The 27445-nt window shown below is 38.2% G+C and overlaps 1 protein-coding gene and 1 non-coding gene across 4 annotated transcripts in view; both read right to left on the minus strand.

Moving 5' to 3' along the window:
- Positions 1–27445, minus strand: part of Ap1g1 (adaptor related protein complex 1 subunit gamma 1) — an 86396-nt gene that overhangs the window by 15827 nt on the left and 43124 nt on the right. For all 3 annotated transcript variants that reach the window (XM_060392003.1, XM_060392004.1, XM_060392002.1), the window contains 12 exons: positions 23912–24053; positions 23093–23189; positions 22029–22105; positions 18810–18905; positions 18319–18399; positions 18040–18138; positions 12570–12625; positions 11538–11651; positions 7531–7671; positions 6571–6625; positions 1673–1795; positions 487–576 (listed from right to left, as the gene is read on the minus strand). In XM_060392003.1, coding sequence (XP_060247986.1) covers positions 487–576; positions 1673–1795; positions 6571–6625; positions 7531–7671; positions 11538–11651; positions 12570–12625; positions 18040–18138; positions 18319–18399; positions 18810–18905; positions 22029–22105; positions 23093–23189; positions 23912–24053 — 1171 coding nt within the window. The remainder of the gene's footprint in view (positions 1–486; positions 577–1672; positions 1796–6570; positions 6626–7530; positions 7672–11537; positions 11652–12569; positions 12626–18039; positions 18139–18318; positions 18400–18809; positions 18906–22028; positions 22106–23092; positions 23190–23911; positions 24054–27445) is intronic.
- LOC132646201 (small nucleolar RNA SNORD71) lies at positions 11147–11231 on the minus strand. Its single transcript, XR_009584319.1, has one exon. It is a non-coding gene; the product is annotated as a small nucleolar RNA SNORD71 (small nucleolar RNA).

The raw sequence follows: 27445 nt of genomic DNA on the forward strand, positions 1-27445 counted from the left end.
AAGAGTAAGACACTGGTGGTCTTGGTTTTGTATAGGGTAGTGGAGACTGAACCCAGGACTAAACTCTATAACTCAACTACATCCCCCATCCCACTAAAATGGATTTAAATTCACACAATAGGGGGCTGGAGAGATGGCTCAGAGGTTAAGAGCACTGTCTGTTCTTCCAAAGGTCCTGAGTTCAATTCCCAGCAACCACACTGTGGCTCACAACCATCTATAAATATAATCCTGTGCCCTCTTCTGGTGTGCAGGCACACATGCAGGCAGAATAATGTATAAATAATAAATAAATAAATCTTTTTTAAAAATTTTACACAATAATCCAAGATATTGCATCTTCTAAGTGACACATATCTAAACACAGTCCTGATACTACTTCTGTAATAGGCTTCCAAGGAATCAATTCCAACTCCCCATTAAACATTACTCCATTATCAAAAACACAATCAAGTTGCCTCCTTAGCCAAAAGCAGCAAGAGATACCTGAATAGGCTCTTCCTCTTCACATTGGCCAGACACAAGAAGATCGCCATATTCACCTATACACCACGCAGCCACTTGTACCAAGGGTTGCTGCCAAAACAAAGTCAAGGCCTTCAGTCTCCCCAAAATGCTTTGTTGTGCATGTCTGTGTATTTGCATGTCTTTATTCATATACAGGTATACATATATGTGAGTGTGTTTGTATATATACTGGTTTAAGCACATGTGCCACAAACATGTGTGAAAGTGCACGTGGAGGCCAGAAAACAACCTGTTGCTCCTAGAAGCTGTCCACTTTTTTCTAATGCGTGTAGGCATATGAACACATATGTGTGGGTATATGTGCGTATGTGCATGTGTGTGGGTAGAGGCCTGAGGTTGACATCTTAACTTCTTCTCTACCATTTTCATTGAGGCAGGGTCACTCTTCTGATCACTATACTCACAAATATGGTTACCAGGCTTGTTTCAACCTGTTCTGGGGTCTTGGGACCTTCTGAGCACTGGAATCACAGGTAAACAGGCATAGCACTTCTATGTCTCTTCTGTTGGTTCATCTATACCACTTTTATGTCTTTCGTGTTGGGTCTGGTGAGCCCGGCCATGATTTTCAAGATGTCTGCATATACAGACAGGGCTTTAACCACTTAGCAATGTCTGCCAGCTCAGCCACAGTTTTTATTTGTTTGTTTTTGAGATAGGACTTCACATTGGTCCGGATTTCATCAAGCAGGATAGACCAGCTGTCCAGGAAGCCCCACGGATTCTCCTGTCTCCTTCTCACCAGAACTAGGATTATACAAGCCTATGCCACACATGTCTTTAAAAAAAAAAAAAGGTAGTACAGAGGCAGGGAATGATGACAAACACCCTTTATTTTCCCAGTACCCAGAAGGCAGAGGCAGGCAGGTCCCTATAAATTTGAGCACAGCCTGTTCTACACAGTGAGATCCAGGCTAGCCAGAGATACACAGTGAGACCTAAAAACAAACAAAGGTACAAGGTATAAAACTCAGGTCCTCCTACTTACAGAGTCAAGAAACTGACCTACTGTACAGCCTCAAAAAGTATTTAATTTAAATTATACATCATGTAATTGTAAAGTTCAAAGCATGCCTCAATGTTAGTGACATGAGGGAAAAAAAAAGTATTTTTCCCAAGAAATAAGAGAGAATCAAGTACTTACTTGAGAATAATCACCAAGAATTGCTTTGTATAAGCGCTGGACAGTATAAGCATGCATCTCTACACTATTAGTTATCAACTGAATCAAGTTGGGGACAGCATCATCACGAACATAACTTCCTGCCTAAAAGGAAATAAAAACAATTACCCAAGAGCATACAAGCAGTGTTGGCAAGTACAGGTAAACGGTTTTATAATTTCTTTTGGAAAAGATACTGACACACACACACACACACACACACACACACACGCCAAAACAAAAGAAAACAAAAAACAAAGATAAGAGTGTTTCTAACTGCCAAGTCCATGAACAGCTCAGTTTCAAAATCTGGCTAAAATATTTTAGGCCTTTTAATTCTAACCAAAAAAATTGCCCATCAAAATAAAAATTCAAAGTTTCACATTTCCAAGGATAACTTTTTTTTTTTTTTTAATCTATTTAGGTAAAACCCTTAAATTTCAAAAATTTTTAAAATCCATTCTCTGGGAACTTAGTCATCATTTGTGTTTTCCACAACTCCCCAACACAATTAAAACCCCATGATCAGGGGCTAAAGAGATGGCCCAGCAGTTAATAGCACTTCCAGAAGACCTAGGATCAATTCCCAACACCCAAACGGGAGCTCACAACTGTGTAACTCCTGTTCTAAAGGATCCAACACCCTTACATTGACATACACACAGTCAAACAACAATGTACATAAAATAAAAATAAACCATTTTAATAATAGAACCTTCTCGTTTAAAAAAAAAAAAAAAAACATGAGCAAGGTACAACACTCACTTTCAAGAAACCAAGGAAGGGCACCTGAGCACAAAATGTCAAATCAATTTTGTTCTGTTTTGTTATTTTGTTTTGAGTGTTAAGAGCAAATATAGGGTTCTCGCTAAAGCTACCCAAACATTAACACTAAAGTATACCCCAGCACAGCATATGCATTTTTCAGTAATAAGCTTATTTAAGTATCACATTGTCATTTAAAAACTAGTACTTAACTAATATTATACAATCAATAATATAGTTCTAGAGATGGAAGGATTTTGCATTTAATTATTCACGAACTGATCCTCTGATTTTAGAATGCCATCTAGGATTGAACAGTCTTGTATATTTTACACAAGCACTCTATCACTAAACCTCTTCAGTACCTCCATCCCCACCTTTTAACTGTAAAAGTATTTTGCTTGCAAGTATGTCCACCTGTGCTTGGTGCCCACGAGATCAAAAGAAGGCACTGGATCCCCTGGTACTGGAGGAGTAACAGATGGTTTTGAGTCAGTGGGTGCCAAGAACCAAATCTGGGTCCTATCCAAGTGCAACTAACAACTGAGTCTTCTCTCCAGCAGCAATCCACATCCACCCTTTCCTTACTTACTTGTGTGTCTATACATGTGTATATATGCACATATACTGAAGCCAGAGGTTTGACATCACGTGTCCACCCAAGTCCCTCGCCACCTTATCTTTTTGAGATAGTATCTATCACTGATCCAGGAGTTGCTAATTCAGCCAAGCTGGCTGGTCAGCAAGCTCCAAGAATGTGTCTACCTTTGCCTCCCCAACGCTGCAACTACAAGAATGCTCCACTACACCCAACCTTCTCTTTATATGGGCTGGGAATCACACTCAGGTCCACAACTTTTTCAGCAAGTGTTTTACTAGATGAGCCATCTCTGCAGCCCTGACTTTTTGAGACACAGTCTCACTACCCAGGCCGGTCTTGAACTTTCAGCCTCCCAAGTAGCTAGGATTAGAGGCTTGAAGCAGCAGTTTTTAGGGTTTTTTTGTTTTGTTTTATCTTTTTCATTAACTTGATAGTTTTACTATTCTCCCAAATGATAAAATCCGATATAGTATCTGCAGCTATGACAAAGCAAAGCCATTTAGCCTGTGAGGAAGGTAAGTCTCAGGCAGTTAGACTGCTCTAACTAACCACATGGGAAATGGAATGGGAATCCCAGCTAACATCAGCCATCCCTGGTTACACTCTACCACAGAACACAACCTCGGAACTGACTTGTAAGACACAGGCCAGGCCTAACCCTGTACATTTTAGAAAAATATAGGGATCACAAGTAACCAGAATTCTCACTCAACACAAAGAAAAATGTTCAAAAAGAAAAGCAGAGAGCTCAAGAAATGGCTCAGTAGTTATTAAAAGCACTGAGGTCCAGAGGAGCTGAGTTCAATCCCCAGCAACCACATGGTATCTCATAGCCGTCTATAATAGAATCTGATGTTTTCTTCTGTCATTCAAGCATACATGCAAATAAAGCAAATATGTACAAATTACATAAATAAATAAATCTTTAAAAAACAAAAAGAAAAAAGAAAAGTGGGAAGCTCAAAAGATGGTAATCTGTGGTATGGCTTAGATTTTTACACAGTTCTTTGTAGAGTACTTTCAAAAAGAGAAAGTATCACCACAAACTATGTACCCAACAAAAAAATTATACCCTTTCAAAGTCATACTGAACCAAAAAAGTCATTATTTTTGCCATTAAAAAAAAAAAACTCAATAAATTTTCAAGAATAAAAATCATTTCTCTAAGTGGGACAGAGGGGCAACAGCATAGTAGGAGTGCTGAGGTTCAGGCCCTAGCACCAGAAACAGACAGCATGAAGGGGTTTCTGAAAAGAATGACAACCCTATGGCAGAAGTAGGGACCTGTTCTTAAGCCTTTTGATAGGAGAGATTCATAGCAAGAGCCTGAGAGCAGCCTGTCTCTAGACAGGAGACAGGGAAGGGGTAGAGAACAGAGCACGTGTAGCACCAATACCTTAATATCAAATACCCTGTCTGCAACGTCCCAGTAGCATGCCTGTCGGTACCTGTGAGAGACTGATTCTAACTTTACCTTCTCACAGGACTAAAGAAGATATGTGAGCTAGGAAAGTGACAAGTATTTCAAAAGATTCTTCTCCAAGAGCTCTAATTTTCCCTTCTTTAGAGTCTCACCCAAAGTAAGAATGAGTGTTCTAACCCATCATGACTTTTGTTAGAATATACTTATTCCCCATTATCAGTAACATTTATTACCTTTTAGTCTTCTATAAAATTAACTTATTAGCAAAATAAAAACTAGCACATCCCAGAAAATTTGCTACCAAAACAAACAAACAAAAGATCTTTCCATTGCTGTTCTGTTTGTTCAATGACAGGGTAGCCTAAGGCAGCCTTAAAGTTAGCCCAAGCTAACTTTGAATTCATGGTGGTCCTTTTAAGGGAAAGGGTCTTTAAGGGAAAGCCTCGTAAATACTAAAATTATAGTCATTAGTCTCCAACAAATGCTTCTGAATCATGATAATTTACTGGACCAATTCTCATTTATGAACTGAAAATTGCTTCCAGTTTGCCTCTGTTAAAAACAAGAATGAAATGGACAATGGTAATGCACATCTTTAATCCCAGAACTCAGGAGGCAGAGGCAGATGGATCTGAGTTCAAGGCCAGCCTGGTTTACAGAGTGAGTCCAGGACAGCCAAGGCTACACAGAGAAACCCTGTCTCAAAAAATAAACAAATAAGTAAACAAACAAATAATAAATAAATAAGCAAGCAAGCAGGCGCAATTTTTTTTCCCCAAAACAATGGTTTCTTTGTGTAGACAAGGTTGTCCTGGAACTCATTTTGTAGACTGGGCTGGCCTTGAACTCAGAGATCCACCAGCCTCTACCTCCCAAGTGCTAAAATTAAAGGTGTGTACCACAACCACGGGCAAAACGAACATTTTCGCATGCATATTTTTGTGCACTTTTGTCTTTTTTATTCTTCTAAGTTAAAGCCTAAAACTTTCTATCAATGAAGCAAAAGGTACAACATAAGATTTTTGTTGTATGCTTCCATACTGCACTCTGAAACGATATCACCATTTTGTTAGGCTATCAAGCAAAGAGTGTGGACTGTTTCTCTATTGTTTTAAATATTACTTACATTTTTATGTATTTTATGTGTATGGGCTTGTATGCTGTGGTATGCGTGTGGAGGTCAGAGGACGATTTTTGTTAATCTTTTTCTTCCAACACTCCAGGGATTGAACTCCGGTCAGTCACCAGGATTGGCTTAGAAAATATAACAGAAGCTAAGTGGGTTGGCCACACCCGGCCTCCCAAATAGCTGTAATGTTAGCCTGGCCAACACAGCGAGGTCTTATCTGAAGAACAGAAAATGTGGCTGGAGGGATGGCTGAGTTATTAAAGGCTAAGGCTTACAAGCAAAAAAAGGATCAGGACAGGTATGGCAGTATACCCTATGATCATTGCACTCAGGAGGTTCAACTCCAGCCTGAGTTACATGAGGGGACCAGTCTAAAAAAGATAAACCACCATGGATTAACAACGATACTTTGCTTTTCTTTTTCTTATTCTTTCTTTACATTTTCTTCTCTTTTTGTAAACTATCTATTCAGATGTCAATGACTGTTCATTGGATTTTTTCCCATTTTATTTACATACTGAAGATTATTAATTTGCTGTCATGTTACAACGTTTTCCCTACTTAGTTCCCAGATCTGTTAGTTTTCTCTTTCACTTTATGACTTTCTAATTCTAAATGCAGTCATTATGTGGGAATATTTTCCTTTATGGTATCCATTTCTAGTAACATCGTGACATACAGTCTATCTTCTGAGCAAGCCACTGGGAGAAAAGCCAGTAAGCAGCATGTTCTGCTTCAATCCGTGCCTCTAGGTTCCAGCCTCAGCTTCTCTCTATGATGGACTATAGCTTTTAAGCTCCAACGTTTTCCTCCCAAGTTGGTTTTGGTCAGTATTTTAGCAAACCAGTATAGTTACACAATTTCCAATCGCCTCCAATTGAACCCAAACCTCCCTGAGAATAGCTTTATCTGCTTCATTTCTCTGTACATCAGCATGTAGTCCGGCTTTCAAAGCTACTTACCGTTGTCAGGACGCGCATAATTGTATCGATATGCCACCGTTTGGAAGGAGCATACCTGAGAAAATAAATTGAAAACACTGAAATTAATAACTGCACTATATTCTGTGACTTTTAAAAACTCTGTTCTACAATCTTTTCTAGGTTTTCTAGTTAAGTGATTCTATTTGGAGCTGTTTCACCATGAAACCTAGCAGAAACCATCATTTCAATGAACAATTAAATATAATCATACTCACATTTCCCATAATATTACAATAGGAGTAGCTAAGCTGAAAAGATGGGACTAAGACAAATCATGCCATCAGGAAAAAAGGTCAATAAGGAGGACTGGGGAGACAGCTCAGTGGTTACAGCAGTTACTTTAGAAATCTGAGAAGCAGAGTTAGAACTCCAGAACTCACTTTAAGTACAGGGGAGCGGGGGAAAGAGATATCCAGAGCAAGCTGGCATGAAAGACTTAGCCACATTAGAGACCGCTGGGTCCATCAATGAATAAGTTGGAAGAGCAACTGAGGGCATCAGCCTTGGACCTCCATATGCATGTGCCAACACACATGCAAACACATACTACGTGCATATACACAGCATAAATGGGGAAATAGGGGTTCTCTAGAAACAAATCAGAGTGGAATGAGATTAAAAAAATAAAATAGCTACACTACCACAACTGAAAAGCACTTTGTACTTCAGGTTTTACACATAGCTTTAATTCATATGCTTTTCTGCCTCTTCATAATAGATACAAGGTTAATTATGGATACAGAAGTTAAGTTCTCAAAAGTGGAGTAGTATTTGGTTGTAACATTTTCAACAACAGCTACAATCGCTTGTAATTGAGAGCTAGAAATAAATGTTACATGCCTTAAATATGTCTACAGCATCTCTTCACCCAATGTTTTAAAGATACTTTTAGGAAATTCCAAACACCTTCTACCAATGAAAATAAAAATTGTATCTTACTTTTCTGCAGCAAGAAAGATTCCAGATGCACAATCGGCTTTAAATTCTGGCTCACATGAATCCAGAAAATAAAGTAATTCCTTCATCATGCCTCGGATATTATTCCCATTTACCAGGGCAAAACTCAATTCCATTGCTCGTCTTGCAGAGGGGAAAAAAAAACAACAAAAATGACAACATATTTATGGTGGAAATGTAACAAATATTCAGGTATGTTCCCTACACACCAAAAAACAATGGCATAAGCATCTGTGCAAAGTCTTCTGATTTCATTATTTACAAGCTAGATAAGCATGAAAATGTATTCATTTAACAGCTGTGGTACTGTGAGTGCTAACCCAATACTTCTCCAGAAATCCCTGAGAGGACCTGGTTGTGGTGGCACATGCCTACAAGCTGACTTGTATGTATGTGCTCTTGGGAGGTAGAAACAGGAGCATCAGGAGATTGACAGCACCCTCAGCTACACAGCTGGAAAAAGGTCAGCCTGAACTACACGAGACACTGCCCCATAAATAAAATTATAAATTAGCAGATGAATGAATGAATAAATAATAATACCAATAAAAACTTAGAAATAGTCTAATAACTATAGTTCATTAGTCTAGTCTAGAAAGCTAAATTTCTAAGAATTAGGGTTCTCAAAAAAGGCAAAAAGTTATTACCCAATGATAATGCCTCTTTGCATTTCCTTAAAAATATGACCTGTTTATAATATTCTGCTTGTATTCCACTTCTGTCTAAATATAATATAACTTTGTTTGCATCAAACGGTATCATAGAAGTGGAGATGTGGCCTAGTTGTTAAGAGCGCCTGCCTCCAAGTTCAAAGCCCTGGGTTCCCTGCCTCTGCACTGCAGAAACTGGTTGAATCACTTGTTCCCAGCACTAAGAAGGTAGAGGCAGGATGCTAAGAAATTCAAGATCATTTTTAGCTACATAGTGACTTCAAGACCAACCTGAGCTACATTAGACCCTGTCTTAAAAAAAAAAAAAAAAGGTGGGGAAGGGGGCACTACATACTTCAGAGTAATAAAAATAAATCTTAAAATATACTGGTTACGGGACTAGAGACATATCTCTGGTTTAGCCATTAAGAACTCAAGTCCTTAGGCAGCACACATCTCTGGCTCCAACACCAGGGAAATCCAATGCCTCCAGCTTCTGAGGGCACCTGTACTCACATGCACAGTGACTGTATACAAAACACATGAATGTGCCTACTATTTAAAATTAATACAAATTGTGAGGCATGGTGGTGCATGCCTATCATTCCAAAACTCTGGAGTTAGAAGCAGTGGATCACTGTGAGTTGAAGGCCAGACTGGTCTACCTAGAGCACTCCAGAAAGTTAGGGCAATGCAATGAGACCCTACACAAAAGAATCTTTTTAAGGCAGGCGTAGTGGCCCACACCTGTAATCCCAACACTTGCAGAGGCAGAAGCAGAGAGGCAGAGAGGCAGAGAGGCAGAGAGGCAGAGAGGCAGAGGCAGAGGCAGAGGCAGGCAATGTGTTTGAGGCCAGCCTGGTTTACAAAGCAAGTCCAGGACAGCCAAGGCTACACAGAGAAAACTTGTCTCAGAAAAAAAAGAAAGAGAAAGAGAAAGAGAAAGAGAAGAGAAGAGGAGGGGGAGAGAGAGAGGTAGAGAGAGAGAGAGAGAGAGAGAGAGAAAGAGAGAGAAAGAGAGAAAGAGAAAGAGAAAGAGAAAGGACAAGATACTTTTTAAATTAATAAAAAAAAATTAATGGAAAACTATAGAAGCCAGGCACCGTGGCTCATGACTATAATTCTAGCAGTTGAGAGCCAGAGGCAGGAGGGTCATCACAAGTTTTAAGCCAACATGGTCAACATTAGTTGACCTATCAGCCAGTGCTATATGAAGAGATCAGTCCTCAAAACACAAATAGGACACCAACAGAAATGCTGATGTAGAAGAAAGAAAGAAAGAAGGCCTCAACCCTAAACAAAGGACTAAGGAATTCTGAGAGCAGGAAAAAATAGTTTTCCCTAAGGAAGATTAAACCAATTGGTTATCCAATACCAAATGGTCACACCTGAAAACATACATACAAGTAACATTTTACAGTCTGACAGGTTACATTTACATAGTAAGAAATGCGTGTGTACAGACACACATCTAACAATAATTAAAGAGAAAGATGCCGTAAATTTGAATGAGAGCATATACATAACAAATAACATTATATAGACTGAGTAAGCTATATGTGTATATTTAGGACTATATGTATGTGTATATACATATGCACATGTGTAAGTGTGTATATACATATGTATACACACACACAAATATACATAGTATGTGTGTACACATATATATTTGACAATAATTAAAGAAAAAGGTGCCACAAATTTAAATAAGAGCAAGTGGGGAGGTTCATGGGAAAAGCTGAAGGGAGGGAGTAAATGATGTAATTATATTATTTAAAAAAAAAAAAAAAAAAACCTAGGGCTGGAGAAACAGCTCAGGATATAAGAGAACTGGATGCCGTTCCAGAGGTCCTGGGTTCAATTCCTGGCAACCATATGGTGGCTCACCAACATCTATGAGATCTGGTGCCCTCTTCTGGCAGATGCACACGCAAACAGAACATTGAAATAAATTGTAGTAAAAACAAACTTACCAACAAATTAACCATAAAAGTTCCATATAAATCTTTTCATATTTGGTAAAAAATTTAAATATTGTTCATCATCAGAATGATGACACATGCTTGTAATCCCAGCACTTAGGAGCTATAAGCTACTCCGGAGTTCAAGACAACCTCAGCTACACAGAAAAATTTGAGGCCTTGTCTGGGGGGAAAAATACTATAATGCCACCATTTGAAACTAAGAATAAGTTTAAGTACATGATTCCACATTAATTAATATACAGAAATAGTGATTCAACCCTCAAATATATAATCATTCCCTTATCATGTTAAGGTAGTTTTTATTTATGAATTCAGTTTAGCCTTGTAAACCTCTAAAGTAGGTAGTCCTCTACCTGCATTTTATATAGAAGGCAACCAATGTACTGAAAGGATAGGGAAAAAAACACAAATCTGAGTCTCAGCTCCTACTGCCGCATCTTCTATCAAACGCCCTAAGCTACAGGAACATAACAACAACAAAAAAAAAAAAGTGAGAAAATTTGACTTATATTTCCAGAATTGGCCCTTTTAAGAGTTTGGGATTAGGTCACCTGATCCTTGGTGACTATATCTTAACAAGTCTATTAACCAGACAGAACGTACTTGCTTCTCACTGGCTCACTGTGATAACCAACTGAGACAGGGCTATTACAAGCTGATATAACTAAGTCTAGATCTTACCTGAAAACTGTCCAAGCACTTAGCATTTGTTCTGTGTAAATAAATGTTTGTTTACTGAATAACTACAAAGATCACTTTAAATCTCCTTTGTTTTGAGTTTGGATACACACCAAGAGTTCATTAAAGCTAAGTATAAATTCTACACTTCTGGGAAAAGAATCAACACAATAAAGAGATTTATGTCTGTTGAGAGTGTCAACTGCCTAGTAGTCATTTCTAGAAGTACTATTCTAAGGAACACACTTGCCTCCTCAATCCTGGAAGTGAAGTACTGTGAAAAGTGCACTGTCAGCAATTTGAGTTTCAGCACAGTGGTAGGACACTTAGCCGATGGATCACTCCTTATTTCATCCTCCAGCACACATACACAGCATCTCTACTATGTAAAGCCTGGCCCAACATATTTGTGCCAATTATTTGACCTAAGAACTGAGAACACTCTCAGTGCATGCCTCAGTATTTCCCACGGGTTTCTCTAACTGACATAAACTACTTTTGCCAATCCTTTATTTATTTAAAGAGAGAGATAGATCATTTCTGAACACGATTTGACTAAATACCCAGATGCCTAGCTCTCAAAACTACAACAAATTATCAAACTGGTGAAGAACACAGACTTATCAAAACTCTGTTTCACTTAACTGCACTGGATAAAGAGCCTCTTTCTTACCTTTTTATTGAGACATCCAGATCCTTTAGACAGTCCACGATTGTGCTTCTGTGCCTCTGTACAGCATTATGATCTGTCTGCACAGTCTTCAACAGAGATGTCAGAGCAACATATCTACAGGGAACAGAGTTTCACAATAACCAAGTTCAAATGTAAAACAAAAGTTTTCCCTCTACAAAGATATCAAACAGATAAGGAACTGCATACATCTTAAACTATTCCAAGGTAGACACAGAACTAGTGAATACAAAGTAATGTCTTTGAAGAAATAGAAGCAAAATCTATAGTAGTGACAAGCTGGAGAGACTTGGAACTAGCCTTGCTTTCACAATATCCACTTAAACTTCCAAATGTAACTGACTCAGTTCTAAATCTTACAAAAAAAAAAATTTGTTTAAAAAAACAACAGTAATTACATACTTTTTCATACTGCTTTACCCACAAAGTACAAGAGGAAATTAGTTTAATTTTATAATTTAAATGTCTTATGCTCTTTTTTAATAACAATACCAAAAATGCTTCGATAGAAGCAATAAGAACATAAGAATTTGAGTTTAAAGCTGGGCATGATGGAGCACACCTTTAATCCCAGCACTTGGGAGACACAGGCAGGTGGATTTCTGAATTTGATGCCAGTCTGGTCTACACACTGAGCTTAGGACAGGCAGGACTGCATACAGAAACCCTGTCTCAAAAGTGCCACCACTTCCCAAAAAAATTAATTTGAGTTTTAGATCCAAAGCCATGGAATTGAGTAGTTGCTAAAAAGACACTGTAGTTTAGAAAGCCTAAAATGATTACCATTTGGTCCTTTATAAGATATTTGCTCTTTACTTATAAAGTAAAAATTAAGCCATAAAGGAAACCCTCAAATTCCTCACAAAACAGCAATTTTAAGACTAAAGTAAAAGTTCCAACTGCAAAGTCTAGATCACAAAATACATAATACATATATAATCCTGAACAAAGTCACTCTGTAATATGCTAAATTTTATAATGTAATAGATGTAGAAATGTTTTCAGTTGACTTACCTAATATTTTTGTCATTGTTCAATAAGAATCGACCGAGAATATTTATGGCTAGAACCTAAAAAGAAATAGCATAAGTTTGTTTTTATAAATCTATAAAAAAGATATCCTCATACTGTTTTTTTACTTTAAAGAATCAATTTCTGGCCTCTGGGTAGAAGCTGGGTAGAACAATTTATAGATAACCAACTGTTAGGTCCCATAAGACAGAAGGACAGAACCCATTCCCTCAAGTTGTCCTCTGACCACCATGTGTACACAACAGTGAACACATATATATACACATGCACACACACACAATACTCTTTTTTAAAATCCCATTCCATTTCAGCAGTGTTTCTTAAAATTACTGAAAGACATAATGAAAAATTATTCTATTTATGGAATGCTGCCCAATTTCAGAATGACAGTAAAGTCAACTGAGATCTTGAAACTACTCCACTTCAGTAGCTTAATTCTTTTTAAAAAATTATTTATTTATTATTTATAATTATTCTGTCTGCATATGTCCTTGTATGCCAGAAGAGGGCACCAGATCTCATTACAGATGGTTGTGAGGCACCATGATGTGGTTGCTGGGAATTGAACTAGGGACCTGTGGAAGAGCAGCCAGTGCTCTTAACTCCTGAGCCATCTCTCCAGCCCCCTAGCAGTTTAATTCTACAAATTTATCTGACAAATGCAGCTGTACAAAAATAATACACAAAGCCTCCAGGAGCAGTATCAACAAGGGACAAGTGACGAGGCATCCTAGACCTCCATCAGTAACAAAGCTGCTGATATATTACTGCATGTACAATGAAGTCTTATTCAGGCATTACAAGAAGGCATCTGACACCTGACACAAGTGAGCCGACACTCTGCTCAATAAAGACACAAGCAGAAGGATAAGTACTATATGGTACATTCATATAAGATAATAAAATAGTGGAGGGGTAGGACACCACAAGAAGACTACTACATAGGACACCACTACATAGCCAGCTCACCTGGGACCATGGAGCCTCATAGAGACTGAACCATCAACAAAAGAACATGCCTGAACTAGCCTAGCCCCTCTACACATATGAAACTGATGGGCTGCTTTTCCTCAAGTGGGTCCCCTAACAATTAGAGCAAGGGCTGTCTCTGACTTGGACTCTATTGCCTCCCTCTGGATCCCGTTTTCCTAGCAGGGCTGCCTTGTCTTTCCTCAGTGAAAGAGGACATATTCAATCCTGATGTAACTTCATGTGCTAGGGTAGGTTGTTTTGGGGCGGGGTGTTATAGGGAAAGTGGGTGGGAGGGTAGCACTGGGAGAAGAGGAGAGAATGGGGTTGTGAGTGGGATGTAAAGTGAACAAATAAATAAATTAATGAAGAATGCAACCAGTTCGGATGAGACCGGATATGCTAGCTAGGGTAGATAGAAGGGAAGGAAGACCTTTCCTATTCGTGGACTTGGACAGTGACATAGGAGGACATGAGAGAGGAAGAGTGGGGTTGGGAGCGGAGGAGGGAGGGGGCTACAACTGGGATACAAAGTGAATAAACTATAATTAATATAAAAAATAAAAATTTAATTAAAAAAAGATAAATTATGAAATATACCGTCACTGTCCCCATTTCTTGACATAAAGCTCCTAAATCTCATTTAGTTTTTATTTTTTCAAAAGGTTTCCTTTTAAAATGTGTGTGTTTATGTTCGTGTGTGTGTGTGTGTGTGTGTTACCCCTCAGAAGCCAGAAGAGAACCCTGGAGGTAAAGTTACAGTGAACTGCCTATCATGGGTGCTAGGAACTGAACTCTGGAAAAACAGCAAGTGTTCTTAACCACTGAGCCATCCCATTCCCATATTTAGTTGCTATGATGTAACTTCTGATGACTCCCTGCAGAGCCTCAGGATGGGGCTAGCTTGTCAGAGAAAGCAACCATGTTACTGGAGGGTTGGAGCTTTCAGCCCATTCCCAAGATCCTGGGAAAGGAAAAGTGCTGAAGGTTATAGCCATCACCAATGACCAATGATTCAATCAAGCACACCCACATAATGAGGCCTCCATAAAACCCAAAGCACAGGGCTTTGGAGTAGCTAAACACACGGTACATGTGAGGACAATGTTTCTTATCCATTCCCATATGCTTTGCCCCTGTGTGTCACCAATCTAGAACTCATCTTCTGAATATCCTTTGTCATAAAAAGTACAAGTAACTGTCCCCTTAATTCTGTAAACCGTTCTAGCAAATTAATCAAAGCTCAGAGGAATGTAGAACCTAGAATTAGGGCTTTCCGGTTAAAAATACCAGGCATATAACTCGCATCTGAGGTAGGAGATAGTCCCCGAGAAAATAAGCCTTCATCCTGTGAGATCTGACACCATCTCCAAGAAGGGAGTACTTAAAGTGAATTGAATTTGAAAATACCACCTGGTAACTACTGAACACACACCCCAGGTCTGCTGTTGGAGGTAAACTACTGAGTGATTGTGTGATTGTAGAGGTTAGAAGGGAAGAGAGAACAGGTTTCCTCTTCTTTTGCCGAAGTGAAGGAACCCAAGGCCTAGTGAATGCTGAGCACACTACCACTGAGCTGTGTCTCCTTCACATTCTGCTGTTTATTTTCTGTATCTTTGGAGAAGTAGTGAGGAGAAACCCATACACAAAACAAATTGGTGGTTTTAAGAACTAAATTTCCAAAATAAAACCTTTTCTTAAAAAACAAAACAAAACAAAACAAAAAACGGGGGTGAGCAGGCAGTTAATAGCACAGTGTTAACAGCACTGGCTGCTGCTCTTCTAGAGGACTTGGGTTCAACTCCCACCACCCCATGGTAGCTCACAAGCATCTGCAAATCAAGTTCGAGGAATTTGACACCCTCTTCTGGACTCCACAGGCACCAGATACACAGACAAACTTGCAGTAAAAACAACCATGCATATAAATAAAATTTTTTAAAATAATTTTTTAATTAAAAAAAATAGGGTAGGGAACAGAAAAGTTCAGGAAGACAAAAAAAGCTCTGGACAAAAAATGGTATTGGTTACTTATGTAAATGTGCTAATGTCATTATTATACATCTTTAAATGATCCAAATGGTAAATTATTTTATATATATTCTACCACAAAATATACACTCTCTCTCACATACACACACATTGGTCTTTATGCAAGATAATATATCTAACAGAGCGGAGAACAATATTCAGCTATTGCTTTTGCTTCAAAGGAGAAAAAATAAATTGATCTAAGTGAATTTGGTACATCACAAAATAGTATTAATATTATACTCTGGCTGGTAAGTCTGTTTCTTTAAAAGCTCTGGATTAGCGATTCTAATATTAATGATTGATTGGATTAAGCCAGGCAGGGATGGTGTATGCCTTTAAGCCCATGGGAGGCAGAGGCAGGTGGACATCTTAAGTTCCTGGTCTACAGAGTAAGTTCCTTGAGAGCTAGGGCTACCTAGAAAAACCCTGTCTTGAAACACCAAATGATGATGATGATGATGATGGTGGTGGTGGCGGTGGTTATGGAGGACCGGATTGATGAAAGAATACATGGAGGAGAACCTCATAGAACTTTCATTATTTAATGAGAAAAAAATAATGAAGAAAATAGGAAACTAACTTTAGAATATCACCCTAGCAAATATTAGAGACAAGAATGTCTAATGGATACCAAAAATCATGGGCAAAAGCCTCACTAAGTATATTTGCACAGGCTCAAAGTTCTCTCCCAAAAATTTTCATCACAAAGGGAACAAGAGCAAATGTGCAGTACTGAAGACACCCAGCACATGGGGCTAGAGAAATGGCTCGGTCATTAACAGTTTCTTGCTCTTGTAGAGGACCTGGATTCAGCTCCCCACATCCATACGGTGGCTCGTAATCATCCCTAACTCCAGTTCCAGGCAATCCCATGGCCTCTTCCAAACTTCATAGGAAGCAGGCATATACATACACGCACACAAAACACTCGTTCACTTAAAAAATAAATAAATCTTTACAGACAGCACAGAGTGGGGGAAGCACACCCAGTTGGTATCACAGTAGTAAGAAAACTAACTGTGCCTCCTGGTATGCTCAACTGCAAAGGACACGTCAAGTCTATAGAAGCAGAAGAAAAACAGAACTTTAATCTACAAAATTATGAGAAAAAAAATCAGGTGGACTAAATTAAGTTGCGGGGTTGGGGATTTAGCTCAGTGGTAGAGTGCTTGTCTAGCAAGCGCAAGGCCCTGAGTTCAGTCCTCAGCTCTGGAAAAAGAAAAAAAAAGAGAAAAAAAAAAGAAAAAATAACAAAAAGACCAAAAAAAAAACAAAAACAAAACAAAACAAAAAAACAACAAGGTAACTAAAGTAAGTTGCATTCTACAAAACAACTTTTGCTTCTCAAGTGTCAACACTTCTAAAGTTTCAAAATTATGAAAGATAAAGACAGGCTGAAAAACTAACAGACCAGGAGACTCAAAAAGTGACAAATGTAATGCAGGACCACTGACTGGATCCTGTAACAGAAAATAAATACCACCTGGAAACTTGGAAAAATCCAAATGAAGTCTACAATTTACTTAACAGTAGAATGTCATATTAATTTCCTGGTCTTCACACGATGTATAAATCTATAAGTTATTACACTGGGAAAGTCGGGTAAAGGGCATTGCTATATAGGAGCTTTAAGGCTTCAGGGATGGAGATGGCTGAGCACTGCGGAGCAGGCATTCCCAGCACCCACATTAGGCTGCTCACAACCGCCTGTAACTGCAGCTCCAGGGAACCTGACACCCTCTTCTGGCCTCCACAGGTGCAGCTCTCAACACAGGCACATGCACGTAGGTATGCACAGTTAAGTTGAAAAAAAAAAAAAGAATCTTTCAATAAATGTAAAATTATTTCAAAGTTAGATGAAAGTAGGGTAAGGGCTGGATGTGGCTCAAGCTCTATAACCCCAGCACTGGGAGGCTAAAGCAGAAAAATCAAGACATTGAGGACAGTAAACCCTACAGAGGAGTTCCAGGCCAGCCCGGTCTATATTATATAGCAGGATTCTATCCAACTATAAGCAAAGTATCACAAAACAAACAGTGTTTTCCTTTTAAGGAGACCTGATGGCTGTATGTGAAAGCTACAGAACTACCATTTTTCTTTCTGCACACCTTTAGGACTGCCTGAGTTTCTTGCTCTATAGGTTTATTAGCTAAATAAGTTTACTCAAATATTTTATCTCTGCCTTGTTTAAAATAATGGATACAATTCAGGTTGTGCTCCAGTAAAAGCCATAGGTTTCCTTAATAACAGCAATACAACTAACCCTACCTTAGTTCTTCCAAACTTTCATATTTTCATCAAGGTTAAAGCACACATAGAAAACACAGCATCATGCTTTGGTACATCACTCCTTCCTAAAGTTCCAAATAGAATCTGTTTCCATACTGAAGTCCAATTCAATCACTCTAAATAAAATGTTTAGAGGGAAGAGAAGATTCAAAAGACTTACTCGCAATCCACTCTCTGATTTAATATCCATGATAGTCAAAACCGTTTCATAAAGAATAGCATTTCCTACATTTTTACTAGTCTCTGTATTAGTTGCAACCTGAAAAGACAAGCAGTAAATAAGTGATAAAGTAACACTTCCAAAAACTATCTAGTGGCAACAAGACATGCTGTGATTGCAGTCTCTCAGTAACGAGGTAAACAAACTATTTGCCCTAATAATCACTTTTTACTCAATGCTGGATGAATTGAGCACTTCATATACTTAATATCAACTCACCTGTGCTAATATATCATTCATAGCTTCACTTGAATCATCATCATTCCGTCCTAAAATTCTTAATAACCGCAAAATTCGTACCTAATATGCAAGATACAAAAATATCAACAAATCAGTCTGACTCAATCTCATTCAGTATGAAATACAAATAATCCAAATGAAGTTAGATCCCATCAGAAGTCAGAATAATTTGAACACCTTTTTAAAGAAGTCATGCACACTTACACATCCTATGAAGTTATCAGATAACCCACCCTTCATGACCTTTTATCATTTAGCTACTTAAATGATAATTATGTACCTAAGTAATAAATTTTATGTTTACAATGTCATTTTATTATTAAATACGATACTTACTTGGTCCTGGTTCACTTATTAATATAAATGATGAATTACCAAATTTGACCACTATATAAACTTAACCTAAGAAAACAATCTCTTCAAAAGCATCACATTCACATGACATTTATCCAAGATGTTTTCAACCTCACCTGCAAAAAGGGGTCACTTATACCAGAAACATCATGTTCTGGGGAATATCCGGACATGATGAGGTTCTTTAGAATACGAACTAATTGGGGCACAAGCTGCAGAAAAGAAAGATGTGTCAAAACAACAACAATAAACCGGTAAATATTTAAAATTATCTCTTCAATAAACAGATTTTTTGGTTTAAAAAAATGATGCAAGGGTCTGAGTCCAAGAAATTTCTTCTGCTACAAATAGAGTATTTGCAGATGGGTAAAAAATATTAAGTGGCTATGTAGGCCAAAACCTAACAAGTAATATGCACTTCATTGGCACGAAAATAAGCCAGATCCACATGTGTTTCCTTCAGAGATCTGTATGTTAAGACCCTAGAATCATAGTGGGCCTAGAGCCAACAGGAACCAAATAAAGCAGGCCAATGAGATATAATGCAGCTCTACTTTTGTAGAACTTAAAACTCACACGCAGGAAAAAAAAAAAAACAACTGTCCTTTTTAGCCATTCTAACAAATTCATATAAAGCGTTAACCAATGATCTTATTGAAATATTAAGCATACCACACTTCAAATAGAAAAAAGACCCTCCTCTGAAGATAGGTTAGTTATATATCCTTTCCCAGAAAGCAGCAGGAAATACCAAAGTGATCAACTTAAGCCAAATAGAAAAGAGAGATGAAGAAAGCACACCTAAGATACCAAGGTCCTTCCCTTGACTCATATGATGGAATTCTGTCAAATCTACTATCAGTACTCAATTCTGTTTTCTTATGGCACCAAAGAGACTACACATTCCTTACAGTTAAGATTTCCTTTGTCCTTCCTTTACTCAGTTCATGTCACAGAGGCAATTTATTAATGTCAATCTAAAGTTACAGATGCTTTCAAGTAAATATGAGCACTCATTCCCTTTCTGTTGATCAATTTCTATATGCTAAACCCCTATTCCAAAATAACTCCCATAACTTAACTTTCCCAGTCTCCAAAAGAATACCCCATTTAACTAGATGAACAGTTCTTATTACCTAAAACTAAATGAGGGAGGGTACAAATACTCCATCTTTCTGTAGGAAAGAAATCTGAACAGAGCCAACTCGGCTACAACTCATTCTTTTTCTTCTTTGTGTTTATTTTGTTCCCTCCCTGCTCCCCAAGCCTAGAAAAGTATTGAGATTAAAATGAAATGCCAAGCTACACTCAAAGCATGCACCCAAAACACTCAAAACATGAAGGCCACTTATAAATGCAAGAGAGCATAGTATGAACTTAAGTCACGCTAGCCATGATACTTCAGAATTTAGTGACTCCTTCAGTCATCGTAACAAAATCAAATTTGGACAACTCCAAGAATAACACAAGTCTAAGCTATCGAGCTGTGTAAATTCTAAATAAAATCTCATTATCTCTGTCAACTGTGGTGTGAAGATAGGCAGCTCACCTTGCACACTCTCCACAGTTTGCATCTCATGTCCTACACACAACCCTAGCCACTTTAAAACTCTGATTTAGTTCTTGGAGAAGTCCTTTTTCCTTGGGCTACTAAATTCAGAAATTGTTTTATTCGATGCCAAGGCAGGCACATTGCATAAGACTGCCCCAGGACAGAAGGCACAGGTCTAAGTGCTCAGCATACAAGTTCTTGGAACCCAGCTTTAGTTTTCAGACAGAAGTGCAAGTTACTAAACTGATGACAAGACAAACAACGTAAGGTGACAGAGGGAAAGCTGCAGCCATGAAAGTCAGTTGGTGCCAAATACTCTACCTCTTAATCCTTTCAGTATCCCAAAGCTCCTCAGAAAGATTAAGTCCAGGTAAGAGAGAATAAAAGCTGAGTCTGAACTCAACGCTCAGAAGTACACATGGAGCTTTTTCAAGTATGAGTTACCCACAGATGGCTCTAAAGTATCTACTTCAAAAAGAAGCAGGGTTTTGTGTAAAAGCTCCAGGCAGATCTGGAACTGCCATGAGTAAAGCTTCTCGGCAGCTGCCCAAAGCTTCTCACATGAAGATGAAGGCAAGGCAGAGGAGGAGGGCTACAACTCAGGAAAGGCTGCAACTGAAATCCAAGGCTGACTTTGGAGTCAGGAGATTAAAAGACAAGACAGAAACTGGACCAGGGAGTTAGCCAAAAATGCTAGAACAAATAATTCACAGTATTAAGCACAGCTTCAGCATTAGTACAGTTTAAAAGCCACACTTGTGGATGGATACACAAAAGCTACTAAGGACCTAAAGCCAGCATGCACCATCTAAAAAGAGGGTTAATTCTTACCTTTTCATTCTAACATACAGCAGGATTCCAAACAGACAACAGGAACAAAACATACAAAGCAAGCATTAGGGACAGATACGGGTCTCATACTATTTTACATTAATTTAATCAAGACATGAACATCTAAGAAAGAAAGAGCCGAAGGAAAAAAAAAACACCTATCTTTTGATCTAAAATATGAACTCTTTGTGGAGTGCTCAGCAATCTTCTCTAAAGGAATAAATGCCCTTAACTACACAAAGTACAATTGTTCTGGACCCTTCTCAATAAATAGAGAAATAAATACTATAAATAAAATATTATAAAAAAAATGGGGAAAGGAAGCTGGGTGGTGGTGGCACACATCTCTAATCCCAGTACTTGGAAAGAAGAGGAAGGTGGCTCTCTGAATTCAAGGACAGCCTAGTCTATAGAGCAAGTTCTAGGACAGCCAGAGCTACACACGGAAACACTGTCTTGGTGGGAAAAAACAACAACAACAAAAAGGGGGGTACTTTAAAAAGGTAGGACTCTCACAGGAACCAATGACCTTAAAATGAACACTATAACAAAGTAATCCAAAGTCAAAACTCTATTTGCCATTTTCACCTTAAGTAGAAAAGAAAAATTACCTGTTTTAAAACCAAAAACCAAAAACCACCTATTTGTAATTTGACCTCAGGTTACATTTCCTTGGCTCACTGTGAAAACAGCAGATAAAACACGTGAGCAGTCTGTAAGTCTGCCAACAACAAGGAAGGTCTTCTATTCTGAAAGGGGAAACACTACACTAATGCCAGCTTTCTATGCCTAACCCTGGCTTCCAGCCCTAGCACACAGCAGGGTTAGTTAAATTCTTTATTTAGCTTCATAGCTTGCCTTCAAAAGAAAATCCTATGTGGGGGGAAGGGAGTACTTTTTAGGAAAATCATCTTTCAATCAACTAAGGCTTAAGCACACAGAAGGAACCTACCTTTCTGAAATGTGCGAGCATGTCTGGGCTCCGTTCACACATCTCTGTGAGGAGGACTACAGACGTGTGAAGGACACCTGAGAAAAGGCCAAACAGAAGCAAAGATGAGGGCTACTCACCTCCAGAGAACAGGGCTTCACATTCCTAAAGATCAATTCCAAAAGAAGACTCACTACTCCTGCTTGTCAGTCCCCAACTCAGCAGGAGCTGGGCTTTAACATGCTCAAACCAGAACCTTTCCAACCGCTCACATGACGGGAACAAGTCTGCGTGGCTGAAAACATCCACGTGCAGTCTGTATAAACCAGATCTCTCCTCCACTCTTATTCAATATACTATCAGCTAAATTCTTACAAACAGTCCTAGACAAAAACCTTAGTAAGATACTAAATTTTCAGATAAAATGTATCAGAACACCAAGATAATTACAAATGACAAGTAAGTTTGATTGTCCCAAAGTCAGTAAAACAAATCTCTAAGGACATTTCACTAAGTAATAAATGGCAGGCCCAACTAAACCTTCATGTGTTCAGTACTTGTTTTGAGCATCCTGGGAACAGCACAAATTTAAATTAACTTAACTTAATCAAATTAAGTAAACCATGTCTTTTTCTCTTAGCATTTGAGACACAAAACTTTACTTGCAACTCATTTCACTGAGTTCAAGAAAACAACAAAAGCTTGAGAAAAAATGATCACATTCCATTTAATCCCTTTCAAGTTTTATATAAAGATATCTAACTAGACACTACAGATTACTGTTAAAAATAACTTTAAAAATTTTGCTAATCTTATATTCCTAACACTTGGTAATAAAGGAAAAAAATGTTTTCTTTTATGATAAACCAGCCAAAATTCAAAGATACGATGATTTGTACACTATACTGAATATTAATAAAGTAAGGCAAAACCAGAAATGGAAGGTAGGCTTACTATGAAGAAACTGATTGAACTATAAAGCTAGGATCTGGCAGGTAAGACCCTATCTCTGGTTAACAGAACTGCTCTGAAACACAGGGCTGACCCTTTCGTGGTACTTTATACATTCATCCAAATCACATTACCATGGTTCTTCTCGTTCAATAAATTTTTTGTTGCTGGTAAAAACATCTCCATAAGTTCAGGAACCTTCCTGATGACATGAACAGCACACAGTGCTGCCTATAAAATAAATAAATAAAAGGACAAAAAATTTTATTTCAAGTAAGCCAGAGCAATCTTATAAAAGAACTTAACCAACTAGTTCATCTACTAGAAAACTTAAGAAGTTAGATAGTGGGGTTCATTAACTGTGAACCGCCTGGGGCTTTCCATTATAGACTAGTGCAATAATGAGGACTTTAAGCTCACCTGTCTCTTCATTCACATACTGCCAGAAATGAGGAAATGCTTTCACTTACATCATAATTAGTAAGAGTTTATCACACAGTTAAACATAAGTGGAAATCAGATGAACTGAAACATAGGGCTTCCTGAGTCAGGTGATTAATACACCTAACAGTAGCATGTAATTTAAGACACCCACTGTAAACCTAATGCTACATTTGACAGTATCTTGCCCTTAACCAACTCTTCTCAAATCAAGAAAGTCACTCAGGGAGTTAACAAATACAACTCAGTAGCAAATGAGTTTAATTCACAGTAAAATAATTCTCAGTGAAATAATTCATAAAACAGATGTGCCACTGAGGACATAGTTTGTCTATAAATTATCTCTTTAAAAATAAAGAGAAATCAAAATTCATGTGTAACTCTTTATATGTACTTGCTGAGCAAAAAAAAAAATTGCTTAATTGCCTCTTATCTTTCAAAAACAAGTAACCTGCCTTCTCATTTCCATAATACTGCCTAATCCAGACAGACACTTGATTTAATGCAGTTACCTTTTTTCTTAAGTATGAGTTGGAGGTTTTCAGAAGCTTCTCTACCTCCCCTGCAAGATCTCTGCACATCTCTGAGGAGCCCATGCAGCCGAGGGTACAAAGTGCTAGCCCCTGTACAAACTGTGTGCTATGATTAAGGTCACTGCAAGAGAAAAAAAGGAAAGTAGGAACAAACACTCCCCACAATGAAGCCTAACAAAGTCTCAAGATTACTCCAGTGATTTAAAAAAAAAAAAAAGTTGGGGCTGAGGAGATGGGTCAGGGGAAACTGCTTGCCTTGCAAGTTGAAGGAGCTTAAGGGCCTGAGCACAGATCCCTGGATCCCTGCAAAGCAGACTCAGTAACGCATGGGGACCCTAAGGCCAAATGTGAAGTGGAGACAGAAAAATCTCCAAAAGCTCTGCAGAGCTCCTAGTGTAGGATATGAAATGGGGTAACAAGAAAGAGATCCTGTCTCAAACAAGGTAGAATATAGGTCTGACACCTAAGGCTATACTAAGGGCACACATGAACACTCACACACATTCTTTCTATTTTTCTCTCTCTCTCAAACACACACAAACATACATAAAATAAAAATTCATTTAAAATTAATAGAGTTTATGCTTATTCTAACTTTATTTCAAATTATTAACATAGTGAACCAACAGCGTCTAAAATTTCTATCCAAGGTTTCCAAATGACAAAGTAAAAGGAAAGTTAGCCACTTTAAAAAACTTAGCAACCACTGAAAGAAAAAAAAACAGGAACAAAACTGTCTTGAAAGATTTGTAAGAGATGAACTTACAAATGATCTTAAGAGATGATTTTATACTACCTATAAGAAAAATTAAGTTTACACAAACTAAAACTCTTTTGTAGCCGGGTATGGTAGCACACATTTTTAATTCCAACACTCCAGAAGTATAGGCAGGAGTATGCCTATGAGTTTGAGGCCAGCCTGATCTACATAACAAGTTCCAAGCCAGCCAGAGCTACATAGTGAAACCCTGCCTCAATAAATAAATAAATGAGTAAAAAAATAAATAAATAAGTAAATAAGAGCAATCAGAAAGAGAAATCTCAATTTCTATAGAATATAAGATAATGTAAACACAAGAAAAATAGATACTCTGACCCCTGGTCTTATGCTTTAATGTTAGCCACGTTACATTAACTTTTTTATATTTCTAGTTATACTTATTCAAGAAGAAAAATCAGTTAACTGTTATTACTATGACAAAAATAGCACAGATGAAAGCACCTATAAGATACTAAGCTAGTTGTCAGACAATTAGGAATAGCACTTCCTCAAGATACAGCTATCCCACTTCTAGGCATATATCCAAAAGATGCTCACATATACAAGGACATTTGCTCAACCATGTTTATAGCAGCTTTATCCATAACAGTCAGAACCTGGAAACAACCCAGATGTCCCTCAACGGAGGAATGGATACAGAAATTGTGGTACATTTACTGAATGGAATACTACTCAGCAATTAAAAACAGGGAAATCATGAAATTCGAAGGCAAATGGTGGGATCTAGAAAAGATCATCCTGAGTGAGGTATCCCAGAAGCAGAAAGACACACGGTACATACTCACGTATAAGTGGATACTAGACCTGTAAGAGGATAAACATACTAAAATCTGTACACCTAAAGAAGATAAACAAGAAAGAGGACCCCAGGTAAGATGATCAATCCTCACTTAGAAAGACAAATGGATGGACATTGAAAGTAGGAGAAAACAAGTAACAGGACAGAGGGACTCTGAAAGACTCCACCTAGCAGTTTATCAAAGCAGATGTTGAGAATCATAACCAAACCTTGGGCAGAGTGCAGGGAATCATATGAAAGAAGGGGGAGTTAGTATGACCTGGAGAGGACAAGAGCTCCACAAGGACCAAATATATCTGGGCACAGGGGTCATTTCTGAGACTGTTTCTCCAACCAAGGACCACACATGGATATAACCTAGAACCCCTGCTCGGTTGTAGCCCATGGCAGCTCAGAATTCAAGTGGGTTCCCTAGTAAGGGGAAGAAGGACTGTTTCTGACATGAACTCAATGGCTGGATCTTTGACCTCCCTTCACCCCACTCCCTGAGGGAGGAGAAGCCTTGCTAGGCCACAGAGAAGGACATTGCAGCCAATCCTGAAGACCTGATAAGCTAGGTCAGATGGAAGGGGAGGAGGACCTCCCCTATCAGAGGACTTAGAGAGGGGGCAGGGAGGAGATGAGGGAGGGTGGGGTTCGGAGGGAATGAGGGAAGGGGCTACAGCTGGGATACAAAGTAAATAAACTGTAACTAATATAAAAAAACAAAATTTAAAAAAGACCTACAATTTTAAAAAAAAAAGATACTAAGCTAGGTAGTAACAATGAGATCTCATAAGTTTTTCCTAACAGACCAGTGTGATTTGAGGGTCTTTGTACACTGGGAGCTAAGTTCCCAATGTGCACATGGTGCAGACAGTGGAATCTTTAAAACACAGAGCCTTGTAGGTCACTAAGGCCTTGCCCTCAGAAACAGCACTGGTGTTGAGAACTAAGCATTTCCCATGGCACTGAGAAGCTTTAAAGGAGCAAGACACTCCTGTTTCCTTGTGTGACTCCCTTTCCCATACATGCACTCCTGCTGTGTGCGATGCTGTCCACCCCAAGGCCCTCCCCAGAGCTGCCGCATTATGGACTATCAGCCTATAAAACTGCAAACTAAGTATTTTTCTTTATATATTACAGCCTCAGGCATTCCATTCTGATCATGATAGAAAATGAATACATTACTGTATAAACAGCTTTTTATTCAAGAAAAGCTAAAGTATTTAAAACATGAACTGTTAAACAGTTAAACACACATCTTGAAAGTAGTCTTGTAATTCAGAAGCTAAATTATCATATGATTTATGACACTTCTACCAGCTTCTAAGCATTCTGTATCATTTAGTGTCAAAATATGATTCAAAGCAGTGATTCTCAACTTTCCTAACCCTGAGACTGTTTAGTACAGTTTTTCATGTTGTGGTGACCCCAACAATAAAATTATTTCACTACTAATTCATAATTGTTATTTTGGTACTGTGATGAATTATAAATATCTGATATGCAGGATAGCTGGTATATGACACTCAAAGGAGTCACAGCCCACAGGTTGAGAATCACTGGTTCAAAGGATCCCAAAGGATGTCAACTGTGCTACACCACGGTTTTTATAATGCAAATAAACCCACACAAATACAAAGTAATAAACTGTAATTAATATAAAAAAATAAAAATTGAATAAAAAAATAACCCCCCACACACACACACAAAAAAAACCCACATACACATTTGTTAACAGATGTTCAATATTAGGGAACAAGGGAGACATGGGATAATGCAATGCTTAAAATGAAATGCTCAATCAATTCTCCATGAAAACATCCTCTCCTAAAGCCACCTGGGTTTAGGTTGCTGGCTGGCTTAACAACTGAACATAAGCTGGGAGTCGCACACCTGTAACAACAACGCCCAGGAGTCTCAGGAGTATCTTGAGTTCAAGTCTAGCCTG

The sequence above is a fragment of the Meriones unguiculatus genome, chromosome 10 (assembly GCF_030254825.1).
Source record: "Meriones unguiculatus strain TT.TT164.6M chromosome 10, Bangor_MerUng_6.1, whole genome shotgun sequence".
Taxonomy (NCBI): Eukaryota; Metazoa; Chordata; class Mammalia; order Rodentia; family Muridae; genus Meriones; species Meriones unguiculatus.